This window comes from Anguilla anguilla, chromosome 9 (assembly GCF_013347855.1).
Source record: "Anguilla anguilla isolate fAngAng1 chromosome 9, fAngAng1.pri, whole genome shotgun sequence".
In the NCBI taxonomy this organism is placed as follows: domain Eukaryota; kingdom Metazoa; phylum Chordata; class Actinopteri; order Anguilliformes; family Anguillidae; genus Anguilla; species Anguilla anguilla.
Genome location: NC_049209.1, coordinates 41,248,722 through 41,272,874, shown reverse-complemented (window position 1 = coordinate 41,272,874; position 24,153 = coordinate 41,248,722). Strand labels below are relative to the sequence as shown.

Genomic DNA, 24,153 nt, shown 5'->3' with positions numbered 1-24,153 from the left:
GTTATGTAAACGAAAGTAGTCATGTTTAGTACTTTGCCACATATCCTTTTCAAGCAATGACTGCTTGAAGTCTGTGTCCCACAGACATCACCAGGTGCTGAGTATCTTCTCTGGTGATGCTCTGACAGGCCTGTACTGCAGCAATCTTCAGCTCCTGCTTATTCTGGGGCTAGTTGCTTTGAGTTTTCTCTTCAGCATATGAAACTCATGTTCGATTTGATTCAGATCAGGTGAATGCCTTGGGTTTCCATGTAGAACTAAAATTGGTTCCCCAATGGAGACGAGCCAAAGAATCTTTTTTTCTGAGAGTGTGGTGGTGAGCAGCAGCGCCGAAGGCATAGCGTGCTTTACCAGCTCCGCACCACCACTGTTTACTGCACATCAGAGCAGCGCTCCTCATTCTGGGAAGCAGCTGCACTTCCTCCAGTGAGTCACATGCTGCACCCGTGTCTCAAGCCACGTGCATTCTCTATTCTCATGGTTGCCCAACCAAAAAACCATTTTTAAAACCAGTTTTGTTCCAAAAGTAACAGGATTTGAATGTTTGGCCCATCCAATTTATGTAATTGTTTATTTTATACCCGTTGAACAACTATTACAAATGAACGCAAATAAATTCAAGGAGTTTTTAAACATAAAATATCCCTCAAATCTTATATAAGCTCATAGGAAGCCCATAGGAAGTGTTTTCTTTAGTAGTAGCTGCTGCCTCTAATATTCTACAAAGCTTCTGTTTCCCTAATGACCTTCCAAAATGAACAGGTAATTTTGAGAAAATGCACTTTTTTTCTGCTTACTGATTACATTTTCCCTTTTCTCTTAAGGACTGGGGAACGAAAATTTTGAATTCTTTCATATTTTGTCATTAGTCCTGTACATGAAATGCAGTGTGTTGTCACTTAAAAGTATGATTATGCATACAACAGAATACATACGTATGCCAGAATGAGGGGGGGGAGGGGTATGTTATAAACATACAATTCATAAGCATCTTGAAGACTTAAATTCCCACAGGCATTGTGAGACACTTGTGCCAATCGCTGGTAAGTTTGAGGACAGTAGTACCTAGGACATGAGGATTTTAAGGTACATTCAAGAATGATGCCATCCATCAGTCTCTGAAACCCTCAGTCCCTCGAATCATTACATGATGATATCATGGCATGTGCTAAAACCAAAGCTTTAAAGGGTAACTGGAATGCAGTGAATCTTAGCCCTGTGCTCTGGGCATTTGCTGAAACAAGGAAGGCTAGCTTCATGTGTCCATTCCTAGCAATCGTGGGAATGTGTCTGTTGAATTAAAAATCTCAAACGTATTTGCGGTGACACGGTGATAGTTCCACTGTGTGTCTAGAATTTCATGAAAATGGATTTGTGGAGGTAAACTATTTAAGAAGGAAAAATGTAAAGATGCACAGTGGTTATATGTAATTAACACTTGTTTTTTGTGGTTGTAGCTTTCACAGAAAGGAGTACAAGGGGTATGCGCCTCTAAGTCTTGTAAATGAATGAAGCTATCTGATTTTCCACAACTGTGTCAAACTCACTTTCAATGTCAATAATCATTTCCTTTCCCTGGGTGAGGGCTTGTGGCAGTTCCACAGGGAGAAGGGTAATCTCACAGCAACAGACACATCAATTCAACCTCATTACCAGGCTTGTCAGACAATCCAGTATTTATCAGGAACAAAGGTTGGAATAATTAATCATTTTAGTCATCAGTTTTTAGTCATCAGTCCAAGCTGCCAGACGGTTTGCAGACTCACAAAAGCTGAGCTGGCACAGTTCCACCATAGACTTCCTGTTCCACATAAGTTACCAACAATGTACAGTGACAGTTTACTTAGGGAGGTGATATGTTTGCCTTTCAGCACATCCACATTATGAATAGTAAAAAATGGAAACCCCATGGAAATGGCTAATTATTGTCATTGTTTCTTTTAAAAGTAATGTTAAACTGCTAAGTGACTAGCACTCGCTTAATTTTCTCACCAGCCCCCAATTTGTTTTGCAAGTATTTACAATACTTGCAGTCTGACCGGCAGAGCTGTTTTTTTAACTGTGAGTTCCTCCCCAGCGAAATTGAAACACAGAACCGCCGCAACTTCCCATGCCGCCTTCCTGTGCAGTACAAATCATCTGAGAGGGTTTGAGAGCATGCGAGAGTGCATTCAGACAAAGTAGATGCTTTGGGCTACCTCCACGGGAGGAGTGGCTGGTGGCATATAGCTGAAGAGGGGGAACGGCACATATTGTTTTTATTGCACCACAAATCGTGCCTGTGGCTATTGAAGGCCAAAGTGTGAATGGTTTTCACCCAGTTAATTATCATGTCCTGCTTTTCTGTTTTTCCTGTCCCTGTATCCATGGTAACAAACCCTTCAAACCTGCTGCTTGGAAACAAGAGACCGATTGGGCCGACAAGTGCACTGAGCTCTCCACAATATAGGCAGTTCTGGGGAGGGGAGGGATGTTGATTTTACCCTAAACTACCAGGATCAGTTTGGCCTCCTGGCACTTAATTACAGGGACTAGGATTATGGCTGGGTTGATTGATGCTGGATTATCATCTGGTAGTTCTGATATCTACAGCAAGACCTGCTTATGAGAATTCTGGGATTTCGTCTGCTGTCCCTCAAGATCAGCACGGTTGTCCCCAACCGTCCATGTCTCTCCCTCTTTCTCTCTCTACCCTCCTTTCCCTCTCTCTGTTTCTCTCCCTAACCTTATCTCTCTTTATCCCTTTTTCCTTTCCCAATACCCTTCTCCCTCATCCTCCCTCTCTCTTCACTTCCTCCTTTTCCTCGATCCCCTTCTCCATTATGCTAACAGAAAGGGATTAACAATGACTCACTTGTTAAAACACACACCCAGCAAATGCACTTGCATACAGGGCACATACAGTACAGGCCAAAAGTATCAGGCCACCTGTAGTTACAAAAGAAACTTTAGGTTGAGAAGAATACAGCTAATGTATGCATTTATTGAATAAAAACCAAAGTCAAAACATTTCTTTTTAATTTTAAGGGAAAATTAAAGGGTAAGCACCACATAACAGCATCTCCCAAAGGTATTGGACCAATTCTTTTTAGTCTAAAGTTTTTCATTAAATTAAGATGAAATTATGTATGGCTTAAAATTAGACAAATTGCACTCCTGAGAGAAACACCAGAAGTCACGCCAGAAAATTACTTCAGTGATGTGTGACATCATTGGGGCACACGAACAGTTCTGCTATTATACCTTTAGGTTGAAAAGATGACATAAATGCACAGCATTGAAATATTTGATTCCAAATCAAAGGACATTATCAGTGACTCAGATGACTATGACAAATCTGTAGAAGATCCTGCTACAGCCATTCAGGTTTGAGCCAGAGGTGCGAGCAAATTATTCTAGCATCATACTGAATGTCAATTTATCTTAATTCCATTAGCGTTGTCACAATAACTGTCCTGTGTGGATGAATTCACAATGATATAAGCTAATCTTTAATGAAAAAGGGGCTAGTTATAGCTAATTTGACTTCATCCTGCTATAACGTCACAAAACTTGATGTAGGTGATCATTCCGAAGATTGCTGAAAAGGGAGGCGGGGCAAAAAGATTAAGTGATTTACCATCGTTTAGGGCTTATTTCTTGTCTTTATTCAAATGAAATTCTGTTTTTTAACATAATAAATCATAAAATAGGACTACTGCTTCCATTTAAGATTGGGGTCCCACATAGTCTTATAGTTATAGTAAGAATAATGGCAAAACTATAAATTCCTTTTGGGGCAAATAGTGTCTTTATTGGTTACAAAATCCAGACATTTAAAGATATTTCCTTTGAAATTCAAAAGTTAGAAAGAAAAACCAAGTAAAGAACAAATTATGAAAAACTTCAACATAGGGGGCCTATCTAAAATATTGCAAACTCTCCTAAAAGCAGAAGAAAAACATATTCTTTTAAATGTAGCTCTAAATAGACATAAATATTATTATTTAAAATTCAACAATAATGAAATCTAAATCCACACATATCTCACAGGCTGGACAATATATACTTATATATACTTTGTCTCCTTTGAAGACCAGCCAGAAATTGAATATACTGTAAATATGCAGTGGTCCATCCATCTGTCCATTATCTATACCCAATTATCCTGGGCAGGGTCACGGGGGGTGCTGGAGCCTATCCCAGCCTGCACTGGCTGAGAGGCAGGAATATACCCCGGACAGGCTGCCAATATATCGCAAGGCAAACACACTTTTCACTCAAAATTCACTCTCACTCATACCACGGGCAATTTTGAGTCTCCAATTAGGCAACCTGAATGTCTTTGGACTGTGGGAGGAAACCGGTGTACCCGAAGGAAACCCATAAGAACACGGGGAGAACATGCAAACTCCACACAGAAAGGGCCAGGCCGGATTCAAACCCAGGACCTTCTTGCTGTGAGTGCTACCATTGACAGTGCTGCCCTATGCAGAGTGGTGATGAATGATTATCACTTTCCCATTTTGAAATGATATTGATTTCAATTTTTAATATTACTTTTAAAAACCACAAAACTTAAAAAAAAATTCAAAATGTTAATTTATTCTTCAATCACAGTACATAGGCTACATAGTGCAAATAATAATTTGTTTGTCTACTTAGCTTTTAGGTAATTGCTTTCAAGTGATGATATAATATTCAAATTAATTTCAATGATAACATAACCAAATGACCTACTGTAGTTAGGATTTTTGCTTTGAATCAATATAGATTGTATACTCACTGGAGTTATTTGAAAAAGTTTGCAGGTTGCTAGCAGCTGAAGCTACCATTACCTTAAGGTTTTAAGCAGTCTAGGTTGTGCTTTTAATTAGCTAATGAATTGATAACTATTCTACTAGAGTAACATTTCATGATAGTCCCAGTGACTATAGGACTACGATGAGAATTACATGCAGTGACAAATAATGCTGTTAATTAACTTATATTCCAGAAAACGGGGTCTCTCTGACCATGGTTAAGGCTCAGTGTTTGTCACAGAAGTCACAGGTGATTTTGCCATTTTTTGGGGCCGTTCTGTGACTTCCTCATTTTGTTCTGCATTTTCAGTTTTCTGTGATTTTCAACAACTTTGCTATGACTGCTCCATGACTTCAGCCAATATTTTTCAGACAAACACTCAGCCTTAACAATGGTTAGTTGCAGCTAGGGTTGTTCCCTGAAAGATTATCAAGATTTCCCAAAGTACACGTTTTCAGTCTACATTTAAAATGCAACTGACGACAACACCCCTTTCCTGTGTCATGTTCTTTTAATGTAAAATGCCTTTAATACAGAAATCAACAAATTAATATCACCAGAAACAGCACTCTCCCCTCTCTGGGGGACAAAATTTCTCTAAAGCTTGGCTGTATTAATTGTCAATTTTACCTAATACTCATGATAAACCGTCTTTTGCTACAATGCATCAAATGCAAATGTCTCTGTGGGGCTGAATGGAGGTGAAGTACCCTAAAAATCCAGTAGGGGCCTCACTTCTCAATGCATTCATGTACTAGCCTATATCATGGGAAACTCCTCGGTCTCTTTTGGCAAGACAGATTTCACATGCTTTTGACAGCCTAAGGAGCTGGCCACAGCAACACACTGTAAACGGAAAGACTGAAGAGCAGATTAAATCCAACACCAAGTCAGAATTCGCTGGGGTGTGCATTGTGCTCACGTGTAGGACTATGTGTGTGAGTGTGTGTGTGTGTGTGCATGCGTTTCCATTCTGATTGTGTGTACTTGTTTGTAGCTTGTGAGAAGACTCTTGGTTGCAAATTAAAGGGAAGGGACAATGATCCCAAGCCCACTTCAAAATCAACCAAGGACTAGTTAACTGACACACTGTCGCAAAGCCCATCTTAGTCTTCAGGCTTGAACCTGGCTGACGGATCTTGAAAGATTGCATGCGTAGGAATGGTCAAACATATGTTTAGCAATCTCATAAAACACTAGAAGATTAAGTGTTATCCTTGCAAAGTACTGAAAAGACATCCAACAGATTTGGTGCCAGCTTTTCTGGGAATTAAAATTATTACATAAAAATGTTTTTGCTGAGCAAATAATACAAATAATATATTTTCCCCTTTTATGAGCATACATGGTAAATGGTAAATGGACTGCATTTATATAGCGCTTTTATCCAAAGCGCTTTACAATTGATGCCTCTCATTCGCCAGAGCAGTTAGGGGTTAGGGGTTAGGTGTCTTGCTCAAGGACACTTCGACATGCCCAGGGCGGGGTTTGAACCGGCAACCCTCCGACTGCCAGACAATCGGTCTTACCTCCTGAGCTATGTCGCCCCATACACTATAGTATAGCTCATTACCTGTGTTATTTTATACAGCCTCTTTCTCTGTCAAGCTCATCTTTAAAATGGGTGTCAATAATTTTGGAGGGCACTGTTCATCGACAGTACCTTCATAAAAATGTTCACCCCCAATTAAGTATATCTTGTATTGCTGTGCTGCAAAGTTAAATTAGATTTTTTCTACTCCTAAAAGCAAATCTCTCTATAATGTAAAAATGAAAAAGTATTTAGATGTCTTAGAAATTATATTACAAATAAAAACCTGAGTAGGACTGATCAGTATTCACCCCTTTGCATTTACACCCTAAATGGAGCCAGGTGCATTCCATTTTGGAACGGTGGCCGCAGAATCGTGGCAGAGGGTTGCTTTTTAGCAGGAGACACTCAGGAGCTTGTTGCCATCAGAATTGATGGAGCCAAATACAGGCAAATCCGTGAGGAGAATCTGTTTCAGTCTGCAAGAGATCAGTGTTCAGCGCTAAGATTCACATTCCAACAGGGCAATGACCCAAGGAATGGCTTTGAATCAAAAGCACTAATATTTAAAGTATAATTATAGGACAAAATGCAAAAAAGTTCAAATGGGGTGAATACTTCCTGAAAGCACTGTATATATATATATATATATATATATATATATATATATACAGAAAAGATATAATGAATATGCTGAAGATTTCTTTGCATGTGGATTGCAAACAATGATGCGGCACCTGAAAATGGTGTCTAAAAGTCTGTACACTGTATCTTTAGTAAACGAACATGTAAAAGTGCAAATTATTTTTTGTGTGATGATTTTCAAGCTATCGAGCTGTTTAAATGGAGAGTTTTCCTTTTATATTTGGGTAAAATGTTCCAGTCCAAGGCAAAAAATGCTTTTCTTTTAAATTTTATTTTGGCTTTTTCAGTCAATGCTAACAGAGCAGTTTATTGTGCTTCTCTGTTAACACCGACAAAAGAAACAAAGAGAAAATTAATAAGAAGAAAAACGCATTTGTCTGCACTGTGCTACCCAGCTCAGTCGCTTGAGGTTAACTGGAACGTTCACAGATTTTGGCTTGCCATACTGAAAAGCAAACATAAGCGTTCAGCCAGCCTTTTCAGCCAGAAAGTGCACCCCCAGTAATGGTCTGAAAAATCACTAGGAGTTCACGATCCTGTAATTATTTCAAAAATATATATTAGCAGGAGCTCCAAGCTACTTTTTAGAGATCCGTAGAATAATTCAGTTAGTACCCAAAAACCTGAACAAAGGTCTCTGGATATGCCAAGCTCTGCAGAGATGTGATGGTCATCACAGGATTGGTTACTGTATATTGCACCACATAATTTCTTAGCCAAACTGGATGCAAAATAATAAACTGATAGCAAGCGTCAACTGGAGGGGTCGGTCAACATATGGATAGGTTTTGTGTTATCTGAACGTAACGCAAATAGAACTGCCCCAACTCCCCCTTTGCGAAGGTATTAGACTAATCCAAAAGAGATTTATCATTTTAGCACAACCCATCAGTGAAGAGGCTTAGAACTTATTTCATCAATCAACTGCATTATTTTGTAGCCAACTGTAACACACAGAGCATGCTACACACTCGGAACATACTGTAGATGAAGGATTATCTTTAAAGCTCTACTTACTAATATTAAAGCATGAACCTGCAATCATTTTTATTTCTCTGCATTTCAATTCTTGAAAGCAATGAGAAACTAAACGTGCTTTGGATTTGGGAGATTCAGTGCAAAACCCATTTCTGTAGCATCATCCTCTAGTCCTCACTCCACTGACACCTCTGTGTTTTTTGATCAAGGTGAACACATTGAATATCTGCCACCTAGCTTGTCACCACATTGTACGGTTGAACCTTCCTGTTGCCCTTATCCTGTCATCCTGTCATGTTGCTGCTATGTGCCCACCATTACATGCACACACACACACACACACACACACACACATATAGACATACGTACACACAAATGCACCCATGTACAAGTGCACACATACACCCACACACATAAAAACATATATGCATATTCATACATAATAACACACACACATATACCACGCTAAATTAAGGACAACAAATTGCTGGATAAAATTCACTGTATTGTTTATCTATCAAATATATTCTGTGCTCAGTAATATATTTTTAAAATTATCTTGTGAAGTCATTGCTTGATTAGAGGAAAATGCACTTTAACACAAAACCATTTTATCCTAAAAAGATACGCATCACAATTATTGGGCAGCCCTGCATCTTGTACTTTGTGCGCCTGCCCTTTGCAAAGATAACAGCACTGAGTCTCTGACTGTAATGTGTGGTGAGGTGGGCGAGGATCTGAGACCGTTCCTCCATGCAAAATCTCTCCAGTTCTATCACAGTTCTTAACCTTTGTTTGTGAATTCACCACTTCAGCTCACCCCACAGGCAGCAAGATTTAGGTTTAAAATCTCTGGGCACTTGACAGAGTCCATGATGCAATATATCATTAGAAGGTTCCCAGGGCTTTTAAAATAAAACAGCCTCACAACATCCACGCCATATGTTGCAACGCAGATTAAATCAGCATGACCAAACCTCTTTTTTACACCAAACCCAGCTCTGGTGTTTGTGGCCAAATAATTTTATTCTAGGCTCACCTGACCATAGAGCCCAGTTCAAATCAAAGTTCCAATGACATTAAACAATCTCCAGACACAACCAAATTTGTGGTTTAAAACAGCCTTTAAAAAAAAGAAAAGTTTGTTGACATGGAGGTGGTGTCTAAATGTAATTTTAGAGACTTAGTGACCCCAAGGTGCAACCAAAATCTTCAATTCTCCAAATGTGATCATTGGAGATTGCTCATAAACCATCCTCATCACTGTGCATGTGGGACAATTACAATTGCATTCACAATACGCTTGCGTTCCCCATGTTGATGAATGCCCAGGGGTGTTTGGAATATGTGTCATCTCATATTTATACCCCAGTGACAAAGGAAGTCACAGTTGACAACTCAAGAGTTCTTACACTCAGATCAACTTAAAAAAAGGAAAATATAAATGGCAGGATGCTTCTAATAAATTTTGTTCATAAGATTATCTAGGAGTGGCAATCATTGTGACACACATATTTTTGAGAAAAATATTTCTTGATCAAGGCATTTTTTTATTTGCACAATTTTACAATTAAAGGTGAGATTTCTCTCATACTTTGATTGCAAGATCATCTTTTTGATCACCTTTACCAAGGGTGCCAACAGTTCCGAAGGGCACTGCACATACACACGCACACACTGAGCGGAGCTCCTGCCATGCTGTACCTCATTCAAACCGCCTCATTTCCTCAGGCCAAAATAAAAGAATAGAATTTGGAGGAAATATCATATCAGATAGGAATTCATTTCATTCTCTCTCCCCTCTGAAAAAAGCACAAAATCCTTTACAGATGCAAGACGGGATCCTGGGAATAGCACAAATCCACCAACACCCCTACTCCCCCCACCCCCCAACCCTATGGCTGTTAGCAGAATCCTCAGCCTTCCAATAACTCCAGTGGAAATGTGGTCAACAAATTCTGTGACTTCTGTCTCATGGTCAGAGCCAGAAATCGTGAACAAACACATATGGCTTCTTAATGTAACCTGAAGAAATTTCCAGCTTAAACCCGCCTAAATTGGTCAAGCTAGTTCAAGCTGTTTTTGACACTTTAGGCTGGTCAGCTGCCCAACCAGCTGTTCACCAGCTGACCAGCCTAAAGAGATCTAGAGACCTAGTCCAAAAGCTTACTGTACCAGCATAAACAGTTTTGACCAGTTATAAGTGTCTTTAACCATCTTAAACCACCTTAAACCTGCTTAGAATCCCAACTGGCTTCAGCTGGAATTTTCAGCATGGTACTCACTTAGGGGTTTAATGTAGGACTACCCAACCCTGTTCCTTGAGATCTACCATCCAGGTTTACAATTTCAACCCTAATTTGGCACACCTGACTCTACTAATTAGCAGTTCAACAAGATCTCTAGATATAGAATGAGGTGGGCTTTAGTTAGGGTTTGAGTGAAAACCTACAGGAACAGGGTTGGGCAGCTCTGGCTTAAAGTGTACCCTTTCAGGTTATATTTTTTAAGAGATTTACAATGCCAGATTCAATGCTGGGGAGGATGATTTTTTTAACTGCAAAAAATAAAAAATAAAAATCTGGCTACAAGGGCAGAAATACAGAGAAACTAAGGCCTTTTAAAAAATTCACAGCCAGTGATGTTGTTCACACTAGTGAAGTAGAGCAGCAGCAGAAGGTAATCAGTGTATCCACATAGAGGTCCAGCCAGCAAGTAACATGACAATCCCACAGTTTAATGAAATGGTATCAATGCAAGTAACTGGTTTGCCAACTAGATAGGTAGCTATCTAGCATCATACTTCACACAGATTCAAAATGCAGTTAGTTTAGCTGACATTACATTACATTCAGCCAGTTTTGCAATGTGCAGATAAACATCTAGCTAGGTAGGTAGTTATCAGTACTGATTGGGTGGGCACAACTACAATGATGATGCCATGTAAGCTAGCCAGCTAGTTATGAACTCTAGATGCAATTAAATGAAAACGGACACAATGTGAAATAGAAACTGTGACGTTTCACCTGCAGTACTGATATGAGCCAGCTAACGTTACCTAGCACCACAGCTTTGTAGCATCAGTTCTACGGTCACTCACCACAACATTCTGCCCGTTTATGAGTGCCACACGCAGTGCATATCATGTAAACTTCACAGTTTACACAGAAGCATTAAACAGCCTTAACTCTGAACACGTCTCAATCTCATACCAATCCCCATTTGTTCTTCTCCTCCTTGACTGTTCCTGGTCCTTTGGATGTATAGTGTTCTCAAAATGGTAAGGCTGTGGTATTTTATGTGCATGATTCCACTTCATTCATCTCAACTGTAGAATTCATATTTTGATTTTACAGCTGTGCTGTAGTTTTCAATCCCTTAAGTGACATCACTTCTGGATTGTTCACCTCAGTTAAGTTTTTGAGTTGAGCGTGGCTTAATGACATTACAAAATCAAATCCAGCTGTAATTGTGTGTCAATTTTTAGAAAAAAATATAGCATTGGAATTCCGACATTCCAACATTCCTACATCATTTGCTTACACGTTATTTCAGTGGTGGTCCTAACCATGTGAAGCTGGAACAAATGCACCACAGGAAAAGAATGAGGGAAAAAAAGTTAATGTCAGGCTGCAGAAGAAAGGGGGAAATTCTGGGGAAGGGGTTGCAATTCTGATTGCATTTTGCAGTTTCTTTTGTGTTGATTTAGAAATTAAAATCCTTAGAAACTTGTCTTACTGACCTGGGAAGTGGCGAGCACATTTTGCTTGAAATGAAGCCAAGTATGTATGGTATTTATAAATTTTAAAAAATGCTTTTTCAACCCAATTTGGAATGTCCAATCATCCTGGAATGCTACCACTGTTGTCAACACATGAGAGCACACACAAGCACATATCTTATCATATTGCCATTTGCAAGTTGAGCTTGCATAGGTTTGAGGGATATGTTTCACGCATAACTGAAAATATGAACTTGTGGGTGCCTAGTTGACCAGCAGGGGTTGTTGGTGCATGACAAGACACTATTATTTCTGTTAGCTGAAGCCCTTCCATTCCTGGGCCATGCTAGAGGCAACTGGGCATTGTACTGCAGGGGTAACAGCCTCAGTTTGCACTGGCACAGTCTGTAATTGATATGAGACTGTGGGGCCCACCCATGTACTAGAACAATGCCTTAACAGGACGAGCCACCCAGTGTCCCTGTACAGTACTGAAAAGCAGTGTGTTAAAAGGCACTGCTGTGACAAGCAAAGTGCTCTGACTTGAATTTGTCTGCTTCCTTGTTTGGAATATATAATATCTCCCATAAATGTCCAGTCCAGAAAGCATTACTTTCACTACCCTCAAATGATGTTTTCACCAAAGAAGCAACAGAGGTGGATCACCTTGCTTACATATCCAAATGAGCATTTGAACCTTTGACCTTTGGCACAGATTGTAGCACCCTGACAGTTAAACCACTTTCTCAGTCTTTAAATCACGGTGTAGCTTTTTTCTTTCCTGTTGTCTCCACAGCTTCACTGAGTTTTTTTCCCCAACGGGAGGTACGTGTCTCTACAAGGAACAGTGTGATTTAGCCCTCTATACAGTGGCACTAGTGTGGCCCGAGGGTGATGCCACTGATGTACTTCATGTAGACTGAAGTCTGGGGCCATCCAAGGGGAAGGCTTGGTTCTCTAAACTTGGCAGAGGACATCTTTCCCAGTAAACAGAACCTCTGTTTGCAGATTTATTAAATGCGATGGTGCACTCCAAACCCTGCCCTCTCTGCCCTCCTTGCTCATACATGACCACTGCCTAAAAGAGAGAGAGGTTGGGATGCAAGATCCAGCACATTTCCTGTGATTTTATTTAACCTCAGAGTAGAGCTTGCTGCATGACCATGCAGACTACCAGAATATCCAATCCCTTCTTCCACAGGGTCTGCCGTTTGAACCATACTCTGCTCTCTACTCTCGCAAGGAAACCTGCATTATAATGGTAATAACAGAGGGTCCAACTGAGACTAAATAAACTACCTGTCATTTCTAATCCAGTCTGCATTCTCCAGGTTACTGAGGAACTAATCTCATAATTACACTGGACAGAGTGCAGGGCAGAGGAGTCTGAGCTCTGATTGGTGGAGACAGGCATGGACAGAGAGACAGGGGTAGTAAGGGAGTGAGAGCAAAGGAAGCAGGAATGGAGAAAAATCAGGAAGAGTGGGGGGAAGGGATGGAGAGAGAGAGAGGGAAGGGACAGAAGGATAAGTTGTAGGAATGGAGTTAGGGAGTGAGGAGTGGAAGAGAACAAGGACAGAAGCAGATATGGAGGGAACTGAGAAAAGGGGGGGACAGAAGGAGGAGAGAGAAAGAATGGAGGGAGGGATGGAAGAGGAAAGAGAGCCAAGAAAAAAGGAAGAATAAAATAGAGGGTTGATGAACCAGTCAGCTGCAGTCATAAAAAAATGTTAGTGTTCATTTGAGCACTCTCTAGCAATATTTAAGACTTCTGGACCTTTTCTACCTTCCCTTTTAAAGCCATTTGATGCCAGCACTTAACATTGTGCTACTTTTTCTTTTGATTCAAGGTCTTAACATGGCACTAAAGAGTAAATGCTTTCACAGGCTGCCCATAGGAAAGGTTGTTTTAATGATGGTAAAAAGAACAGATCTGTTCTGGACTGAGATGCTGTCAATCAGGATGAGGTCCTACAATGCAGACCGAGCTCAGAAATGCCTTCGGCATTTACTCACGTTGCAAAGGCATGTCTACCTGTCCATATTTGTGTGTGTGTGTGTGTGTTCTTGTAGGTGTGTGTATGCATGTAAGTGTATTCATGCGTGTATTTATGCAATTGTGTGTGCATGCAGACAAGTGTTCATTTGTATGTGTGTGTGTATTCATTTGCTTGTTTGTGGGCTCACGCAGACAAGTGTTAAAGGTTTGTGTGTGTGCATGTGTGTACGTGCATGTGTGTGTGTGAGAGAGCATTTGTGGTTTTGTAGGCATGCTACAGTGCATGAGAAACCGTTGCCTACAGCCCGCTTCCTCACAGGAGCTGAGCAGCATAGGCCAGATACAATCGACAGCTTCTCCCACACACCAGCAGCTCAGCCATAGTCATTGCCGAGACCATCTGACCCTAGACTGCTTTGACAAACTGAAAAAGACATCATAAGAAATAGGAAGCCATTTTACCAGAATGTATCGCTTTGATCTGTGATGTCTTCCAAGTCTGATGTGAACAGCTATGACCTCACAACTGAACTGCAATCTGTATCACAGCCTAACAGACATAACTTGTTCTTATACTTATACTTAATGTGAAACAAGTGATCTACCCACCATCTTGGCAAACTGATACAGTTTTTGAAATGAAAATATATTTTTTTAAATGTTACATTATGAAGTTCTGTATTCTTTGACTGCTTTTCAAAAACCCAACTCTAATTAGGTTAGCCAAATAAGTAGACTCCTCTAATTGAGTGAGCCTGCTAAGTTTGAACCTGGCAACACTTAAGTATAGACAGAAATGATCAGTTCAGATCAACTATCTCCAGTCTGATCAGTGGTTCTAAATTCCAGAGCAGGTATGTACTGTAACATTTATCCACAAATGAACATGCTATCACTCCTCTTTTCTCCATGTAAGGTGACAACTGATGTGCCCACAGCATGCAAAATTGGGGAATTGTTACCTGAACGATGGTGATCTTTTGACTACTATTAAACAGAAAAGAGCATAAATTTCAGTGCGAATAAATGTATGTTTCACTCACATGTTTTAATGGAATATAGATTTATTCATTTAAACAAAACCAAGGTTTTTGGCTAATCTCCTTAGAGTATAATTTAGCCTATGTCCCATAGTCATAAGGAACTTCTCAAATGGTAAACATTGTGGCTAAAAAATGCAAATGTTTCCTGTCATGGCAGCTAGTTAGCTTCTTGGTCACAAGGAGACAAGAGGACAAAAAAAAAAAAAGAAGGAAGAATGCATTTTTAAAGTATTCAATCTTTGGCACAAAATACAGCTGGAATGTACACACCCTGTAGCTCTTCAGCTGGAGATCAGCCATTTTAGAGCAATCAAAATCCCAGTGAGGTCTCAATAGTTTGTGGGAAAATTCATTATTTTCTTAATAAAAATAAACTGTATAAATTTGTAGAGTTGTTCAGTCAAACAACTCACAGCAGAAAGAGCTGTACGTTTTCCAATTCGTATCATTCAAAATACTGAGAAAAATAATTTGTAGTGAATTCAAATATTATTATCGAATTTCCTCAAATTCATGTTGAATTAAATGATACTATATATATATATATATATATATATTCATTTTCAAATGAAAACACAAAGAAAACCAAAAAGTGCAACCTCTTGCAGCAAACAGCATTTCTGTGTCATGCACACCTCAAAGCATCTCTATCTTGGATATCTCTCCCAACATCTGTACCTCTCTGTAGACACCGCTGCTTAGTTCTCAATACTGCTGGAGAGAACTCGACACTGCTGGTAAAATCTCCATCTCAAACAGGCTTCACAACAGTCTCGTCTCATCTCTCTCTCATACACAGCTCCCGAGATCTCCGTCAACAAAAAAACAACATGAATTGCGCCTTTCTCCATCATACATCGCAACGTCCTGGAACTGCACAATCACAGATTCTCACAAACCTAGACCTATATGAGCCCTTTTGGGTTGCTTTAGGTCACTATTTCAAACAAACAAGGACAACCAAGGACACCAGTAGTACCAAAGAATAAAGAAAAGAAACAAAAATGAAAACAAATTTTAAAAGGGGCATTCCGTAGCGTTCCCAATCATAACAAAGCAGTAGGCCAACCTCCTGCACCAGACTAAGCAGATTACTGTCATTTTCCACAACTGTCCCTGCTAGCTAACAACTTCCAATTAGTGAGTCCCGCTGTGCAAACCTTTGCTCTGATGGGAAGTGACTGTGACAGGCGGAGAAATTAGAAGCACTGTATGTTAATCTACCATGCATTTGCAATCCGCGCCACCACCAAACCACTTTCTGGGGAGATAAAATTCAGGACCTGCAAGGGCTAAAAAAACAAAGGCTGCAGCTTGGTTTACCTCAACAACAGCATCTACCACAACACAGAATAAAATGCACACACTGACATTCACACATACAGGCACACAAGTGTGTACGCACACATACAAATACACAAGTACATGCAATCACGCACACATGCGTACACGCAACCTTGTCCTCAGCCGTCCATAGGCTACAGCCTCCTTGCTTGAAGCATGGGCACTGACCTGTAGGATGCCAAATAGAGCCTACAGGATTGGCCATACCCTTTTTCTGCATCCATATCAGCAGAGAAAGGCTCTTGTCTATTTTATTGGACAGAGAGGCAGTAATTAGGCCTTACAGAAGCAAAACCAATCGACAAGTGGCGTATCAAGAAGTCCAGCTGGGGCCATTCTGGCAGAAAAATAAATGCAGTGAAAATTAAATAGGAGTAGGTGGTTATAACAAAGGCACATGAACACCCACTGTAGATTTCAGAGGGCCTGAAGGCACTGATCTCCAGCAAAGCAGCACACAGAAGCTGACTGGTACCCTCCCAACCCCCCCCCACCCACCCCCCCACCTCGCCCCCCCGCCATGGTAGATAGACATATTTTACATTTCACCAAGGGTGCACTTCAACAATTTCCTTTGTTCAGTGGAACTGCTTTTGGGGAGCAGTTGCAAGATAAATGCTTTTTTCCCCCAAAAAAGACATGACAACTAAACTTCAACCAAGAATTTCTATTGAACTCAACTGGTATGCCATTTTATAAGCCTTTACACTTCCTCCGTTAGTAGCATAGTGTATTGTATGTGGAATGTTTTGCAACATAACAAGTTAATTCTAGCAATTCCACATACAATGTGCATCTCTTTCTTATTCAGTTTTTTCTCACTACCTAGATAGCTGACAAGACAGTGGCATACAAAAGTTGGGCACCACCGGTCAAATTAAATGTTTTGTTGAATCTCAAAGTGAAATGAACTTAACATCTTCCAGGCACAATCTTGAACATGATATATTTCTGCAAATTCTAATGCACGATTACTGATTGCTGAATTTATCACTTTAAATTGTCTTTGCAGGGTAACTCACACATGGCTCGAGAGCCGACCACCCTATGGACTGCACCACTGCTCATCAAGTTCTGACAGAGTAAAATGGGTCTATAAGAAGCAAAAAATAACATTTCGGGTATGATGGCCAACCACCAACTCATTTAGGCTTTATCCTTGTATTTGCAGCAATACTTCATGGTATGGAAGTGGGCAGCCGCTAACATAAAATTAAATGTCTCCTAAGTTTTAGTGCATCTTTCGATTCATCTCAGCTGAATAGCCTTCTCGTTCAAGCGGCTTCTCTCTGCAGTTTTTATCAGATAGAAACCGTTACTTCCTGCTTTCCTGCTGGAGAGTGATTAAGGGTGATAACAATGAGAAGTTGCTGTGTTTTTTAGACAATATAAGTGAAATGCACATTTGAAATAGCAAGAGCCATTATTTAAGCTTTTGACTATTCATTTATTTATTTGTTTGTTTGTTTATTTATTTATCTATTTATTTTTGCAAGAGAGAATGCCCAGAAGACAGAAGCTCAGAATTTCGCATAGTATTCTTACATGCCAAAATACAGCAAATACCAAAACATAGAGCAATTTCACATTGTCATTATATCATTCCAATATGGGAATAAAGAGCCAAAACAACACAAAATACACCGTGGACTTTTACTGTAATTAACTATACACTCACACACACACACATGCGCACACACATGCACACATGCACACACATATACACATGCGCACACACCTGCACACGCACACACATGCGCACACACACACACCCACACACACACACACACACACACAGCACCTCAGGTTAAGCACCTTTGCTACCTGAGATTTCTGTTACCAGCCCTGTGCCCTAATCATTATACAACAGTGCCGCCAAAGGAAGACAGTTTATACATGGCAGTCATTAAAAGTTATCAAGTTATTTTTACCTGTCTTTGCTGCGCCACCTTGAAATGCAGCCCTGACCCATGCTGGTTGAGGGGCATTCTTTGGGTCAGGGGGGGTTTGGGCTGCTGGCAGGCGGGCAAGGCGGGGTTGTGGAAGTGCTGGGGGTGTTGGGGTTGGTGTGAGTTGGGGCTGGGTGCAGGCCGTGGCTGCTGCTGCTCCTGGGGGTTCTGGTAGTGCAGGGGGGGTTTGTTCTGGGGTGCTCCCATCAGGGGACTCTGCTGGGTGTGGGGTTTGTGGCTGAAGTGAGAGAGCGGCTTGCTGCCGAGGGCCTTCATTTCTGAGGAGGAGCCGCCATTCCCGCTGCCGGTAAGTTTGAATAGGCAGTTGCTCATCCCCTTGTGCTGGGGGCTAAGCGTCTGCTGACTGGGGGTCTTCTCCTGGCCAAAAGTCCCAGGGGTGGAGTGGGGAGTCACGGCAGGTGACCAGTTGGCCGCAGCTCCAGGCTGGCTTTGTTGTTGGGGGTGGGGCCGCAGGCTAGGGCCAGGTTGCTGCTGCTGCTGCTGATTGGCTGCAATCTGCTTCAGCTGCTCTGCACGAGAGCCCTCCGTCCAGCCTGTCAGAGAGCAGTGTAGCCCCTGCGACCCCTGGCCAGGGTTATGGGTGGCCATGGAAACCGTGGAGGACAGTGTGGGGCCCGCTGAAGCCGGGCGCAGCTGGGGTGACCCGACGGGGGCGTGGCCGCGGGCGTGGCTGTGAGCGTGGCCGTACCCCGGGGAGTATTCGGTTTTTATGGCCCTCTCCAGCTGGCCACACGGCCTGCCTGCCCCCGCTGAGCTGGGACGTCCCAGCTCCAGGCCAAAAGCATCATCGTCATCCTGCTTCAGGATTTTCTCCAGCTCCAGGTCGTTGAGGGAGGGCACGGACTTGGTGAGCTCATCGAACAGATCCTGCAGCTCGGGGTCGATCTGCCCGTCGCCCTCCTCCTTGAAGTCAAACACCATGGCGGCGGGGTCCATGGCTGACGGCTGGCCACACGAGTGGACCTCTCCGGGCTCCTTCTTCATCTCCTTCAGGGTCAGGCTGAAAAGGTCGCCACCCATGGGCGGGGCCATCATGTCCCTGTCCTTCCTCTGCAGGCCGTGGCTCATCGGCGCCTCCCCTGGCCTGGAGTGGGACTGCCCGTTAATGAACGCGCAGCCCGAGTGTCCCATGGCCCCGCCCTCCAAGCAGACGCGTTTAAAGTCTGGCCCGAAAGCCCCGCCCGAGAGACCGTTCTGTTTCACGTTGTATCCCAGCGGCTGCCCCTCGATCTTCCTCCTTAGTGACCCTTGAAGCTGCAAAGAACAGACAAAATAATGTTTAATGATTCAGTGTTGAAGTAAATTCAATTATACAGTACATTTGCTACTTAAAGCAGCAGCATACCCTCAATCTCACTCGCGTACCTAGCAATGCAGAAAACAGCATGTTGTAGGTTTATGTACTCACTACTACTATTGGTAATGACACTGGGATTTGATGTCATCTCTACTCTTTATGTAAACACTTTCTAAATTCAAATATTGAGGTACGGATTTCATTAATCAGTAATGAATTTTTTTTTCTTGCATTGGATCTTTTTTGACAAGCCTAGATTGGCTTGTTTTTGATATTACGTTGTCTTACGTCCTTTCCACTATTTTCCAAATTTGAGATAAATTAAGGAAACTACTCTGTAAGTCAGAAAGAGGCAGAAAATGCTGCATTTAACAAAATAGTGAGTTGTTTTAACACTGAACATTTTACTGCATATGTTCAATTCTAATGTTGCATGAAGACAGCATACATTTAATATTACAAGAGCACTTTAAGAGCCTTGTATAAATGACATCCTTTGATGTTCTTCAACCTCTTAAAATTACAGTGATAATTCAAAATATTAGTATATAAAGAACCTTGTATCCGTCGTTAAAATTATCTTCATGTAAATGTATCTAATTTTCTGATTTGCTGCAAGGCTTCTCGGTTCATTCTTTCTGCCCTGTCTTCTATGTTTGCAGAAGCCAGAGAAGTAATTAGTATTTGAAGTTTCAAGGTTTTCTCTTTGTACTCAACATTAACGCCAGATTCAAATGAGAATTTTATCAAGGATTTCATGCATGGTTTTGAGATGAAGGGAACAGTAAGCTCTCATAATGGGGTGAGATATGATATAATTGGCTTACTCCAACAGAGCTGTTTGCATTTCAGGGAGTACTGTCTTCACACGATAACATTATTCTTATGTACTGCAGTTCAGGAATCATTCTATTGTCTTGTAGTTCTATTATTTGGCAACAGATATTTTTAACTTCTACCCTAAGTAAGGATGCCTACTTGATATCAAATGTAAAGATATATGTTGCACAAAAGTATGTTTACAATTTGCAATAACATTTAAGGAACAGCAGCACAGTGCAAAGCCATGTGATGCCTTTGCAGGATTCTGAATCAGTATTTGCCTGTGCAGGATCCAGTGTACATGCACAGAATAATGAGATCCATTTAATTAAACACTGAAATAATTCCAGGAAACAAACAAAGAAATACAAATGAATTCCAGGGAATAGCCATAGAAATAAGAAATAATTCCAGAGACTGTAGAAAAGACCTTTTTTCCGTTGCAACATTTGTGTGAATCACATTCACCTCCATTGTGTTGATAGTAAGACAGTATCTCAGATTCCGGGAGAATTATTTTCTTTATCAAAACCAGGGGAGAGCATAATTTTCTTCATTCCTACTTGCCCTATTTTATGTTAATTACCACTACACAATGAATCGTAAATTCAACCCAGATGTAAGCAAGTGTTTAAGCAGCATAGACAAAAAAAAAACACATTAAGTTATCAACCTTAGCAAAAGCATGTAAACAGGCTACAAAGGGCATATTATCACATAATGTGTTGATTTCTGTGCTTCCAACCTCATTCTAAATATGGGCTAATTGTCGAGGTTTAATTTGAAAAGCAATGCCTCTTTTCATTCCATGAAAACTGAAATGACTTTTGAGACCTTTTTTGCCTCCTCGAAATCACCCTCATCAGTTACCGCTCTCTTGGCTCCTTGAGTACTGAACACCAATAGCATCCCGCTGTATACTTCCAGGCTACGCTAAGGGTACACAAGGGGGGTTGACATGTTTTGGCATTTCATGCTAACTCCTGCTCTTATTTATTTAGTATGATTATGTACTTGATCTGGCATTTTTGATGAAGTTGTGAGCAACAATCTCAGGTTTGCATATAACCCCAGTGGAAATGACAGAAGTGAATCATCACTGGTGGATTCAGTTGTTGAGAAAATAAAAAAATTGAAAAAGAAAAAATGGTCGAAACAAAGGCTGGCATACACAGAATGGAGTTCTACAGCCCATTAATGTTCATAAAAACTATGATGTATTCTCTGTCCACAAGGAGATGTGTACTATATAACCAACAATTTGTGTACAGTACTTGCATTCTGGTGTTTCCCACAATGCCCTGGAACAGACCACACTGTGAAAACCACAAGGATTCTGGGAGGTGAAAATGAGAGAGAGAGATTTTATTTAACTAGAACTTTCAATGCAACATTCCAATCAGCAAAAAACATATTTTTTGGTCAAAAAAGAGGTACCCGAATTTAACCTTCATGTGGAGTAATCTTGTATACTACAAACAATGAGTTAATATTATCTGTAGTTACAATTACAACACGTAACCAAGTTAGTCAATTAAAAATTGAATGAAAAAAAAGAAAGCTACTCTGACATCTGGCAAGTAGTAGTAGTAGTAGTAACACTACTACTACTACTACTACTACTACTAATAATAATAATAATAATGAACACAAACATTTTGTCAAATCTAATTTCTAGATAAACTGCTTAGGCCAGGGGAAGCCAATTCCATTCATGAAGGGCCAGTTTGTATGCAGGTTTTTGTTATAACCAGTTACACGTGCCAAATTAACTAATCAGCTGAATACATTCATGCTGGTTTACTGTCGATTAGACCACGACAAGGTGTTCCATGTTGAGGCACAGGAACTGTCTTCAACTGGCATTCATGGACTTATCAAGACATGTATCTAAAATACTGATTCCTAAATGATTGGGCTAAATAAATCATTAAGTTTACATGAAATCCAGAGGCAGACTAGTCCCTCGCTAGCTCAGCTCTTAAATCTGACCTCTCGCTCAGCGTCTTTATCCACATATATTTAGCTTCATTGAAAATACCCAAAAAACTCCCTGACATCAGCCTAAAACTACCTGATGAAAACGTTGATCATTTGGACAGGACATCATACAAGTATTTCAGATATGTGTTCCCATATGACCAATTGACTTCTGCAGCCTTTTAAAATAATTTATTCTACTGTAATTTTTTAGAATTATGTTTGAATAATAATGCTCTTTTCACCTGAGTTTTTTCCTTGAATTCCATCACCGATTAGCAGTCTTGAGAATTTGGTTTGTAAAGACACCTCCATCCAGAATATCTTTTTCATCCATGCCCTTTCTACAGTAAACAACCCCATTCCAGTCCATTCAATTTCATTCCAGACCAGGCATTCCACAAAAGGCAAGCAAATGAGTCAAATCCCCGACTTGTAGAGGTCTGATTTAAAGGGATCTTCCTTCCCTGATGACCCACATCAAAAGCAATGCATTGTACCATCTTAAAAAGGTAACATATTTACAGTTAAGAATGATTGCATTGGATGCAGATCAAACTGAGAATTACACTATGTAGCCCATCTTTTCTACGCATGACGTTTTGCTTTCAATCTGAATTTAAGCATTACTGGCCCACACAATGGCATCCGTTGTGACACAATGTAAAAGTTGCCAAGGGGTTGGTAAGGAGAGACCAATTAGTTCAATTATAAAGAGATGAGGCTCTGAAATTAGACCTGGGGTAAAGGCTGGGAATAGGACTCACGCACAGGGCATGTAGACAACAGTACCACTGATCATCTGTCAAGGCACAGATGGTGTTCAAGACTGCTATAAAATGACCCCTTCTTCAAGTACATATTTATTTAGAAATATTTTCTTCCGGTGTCCACTGTGGTTCCATCTAACCACTTTTTAATACAGACTTGTAACCAGATTCACAATGAGAGAATCAGACATTCAAAAAACTGGTTTTGATTTCATATGATCACTCATATGAGTCTGACTATGTCGTGATATTGGTTTCGAAAGCTTGAATAGACAGGATGATGCCAGTAATAACTGTCAACAAAACAAGATTACAGAGACTTGCCAGTCTGAGCACTTGTATCCAACAAGAGTTAATGTTAAGGCAACACATGGTTGGGTGATATAGCTAAGGAACTTCTTTTAAAAATAAATAAATAAATAAATAAATAATTGCCTTGAAAATGAGAAGAAAATGGCAACAAAGGCAAATCAGGCAAGTTCCTTGATATTGTAATATTTACAAATGATATCTCAATGCAGGGTACTTTTCCAGGGTACTAATGTTTTTATGAAATATTAGGAGTCAGACCTTTGTGAAATAAAAAGTCAAAATACCTAAACCCTCCAGCCACCAGTAAAAATCATAGAGTATTTACAGTTTTTAAAAGAAAGGTAAAAGAAAGATTTTATTCAGAAAGCAGAATAAAGTTCTGATGTCAAATGATTATGTTTTTGTAACATTATTCATTGATCTGCAGGAACGCATTCAACTTTGACTAGTGTCTAAAGAGCATTTAAAATATTTATTTCACTTTGATCTGGCACAAATTCATTTTTATCAACAGATTTCATCATTTTAATTCTGCATGAAGAGCTGAATGTTCACTGTAAGAAAATACATTCACAATTCTTTCAGCTGCAGTAAAGCAATACTGATGCAGAAAATATCAACAAAATTTGAACCCCGCAAATTAAAAAGTTAAGGATGCTTATTCCAGCTGAACTCACTATTGCATTTTTAGTGAATGGGGGCAAAATGGGTGTAATGACACACTAAGAAACCAAGCAGAATTACATGACTTCTACACAGCTGCCATTTGAGGCATGATCATCATCCACTTCCTTTGCACACAGCTTGCTTGTATGTATCGGCTTAGAGCACTGAGCGTTATGAAACTGGGCAAAGTGAAAGGCAGGGTGTGCAGGGTCTCCTCCCCTAACCTTCCAGCCTGCGCAGAGCGGATCACAGCACCATCTGACTGACATCTGTTTTCTTCAAACTGTAGATCA

The 24,153-nt window shown here is 40.5% G+C and overlaps 1 protein-coding gene across 1 annotated transcript in view; it reads right to left on the bottom strand.

Annotated features, from left to right (window-relative positions):
• LOC118236781 (mastermind-like protein 2) overlaps window positions 1–24,153 on the bottom strand; it is an 88,633-nt gene that overhangs the window by 13,807 nt on the left and 50,673 nt on the right. The window contains exon 2 of the mRNA XM_035435407.1: window positions 17,975–19,267. Coding sequence (XP_035291298.1) covers window positions 17,975–19,267 — 1,293 coding nt within the window. The remainder of the gene's footprint in view (window positions 1–17,974; window positions 19,268–24,153) is intronic.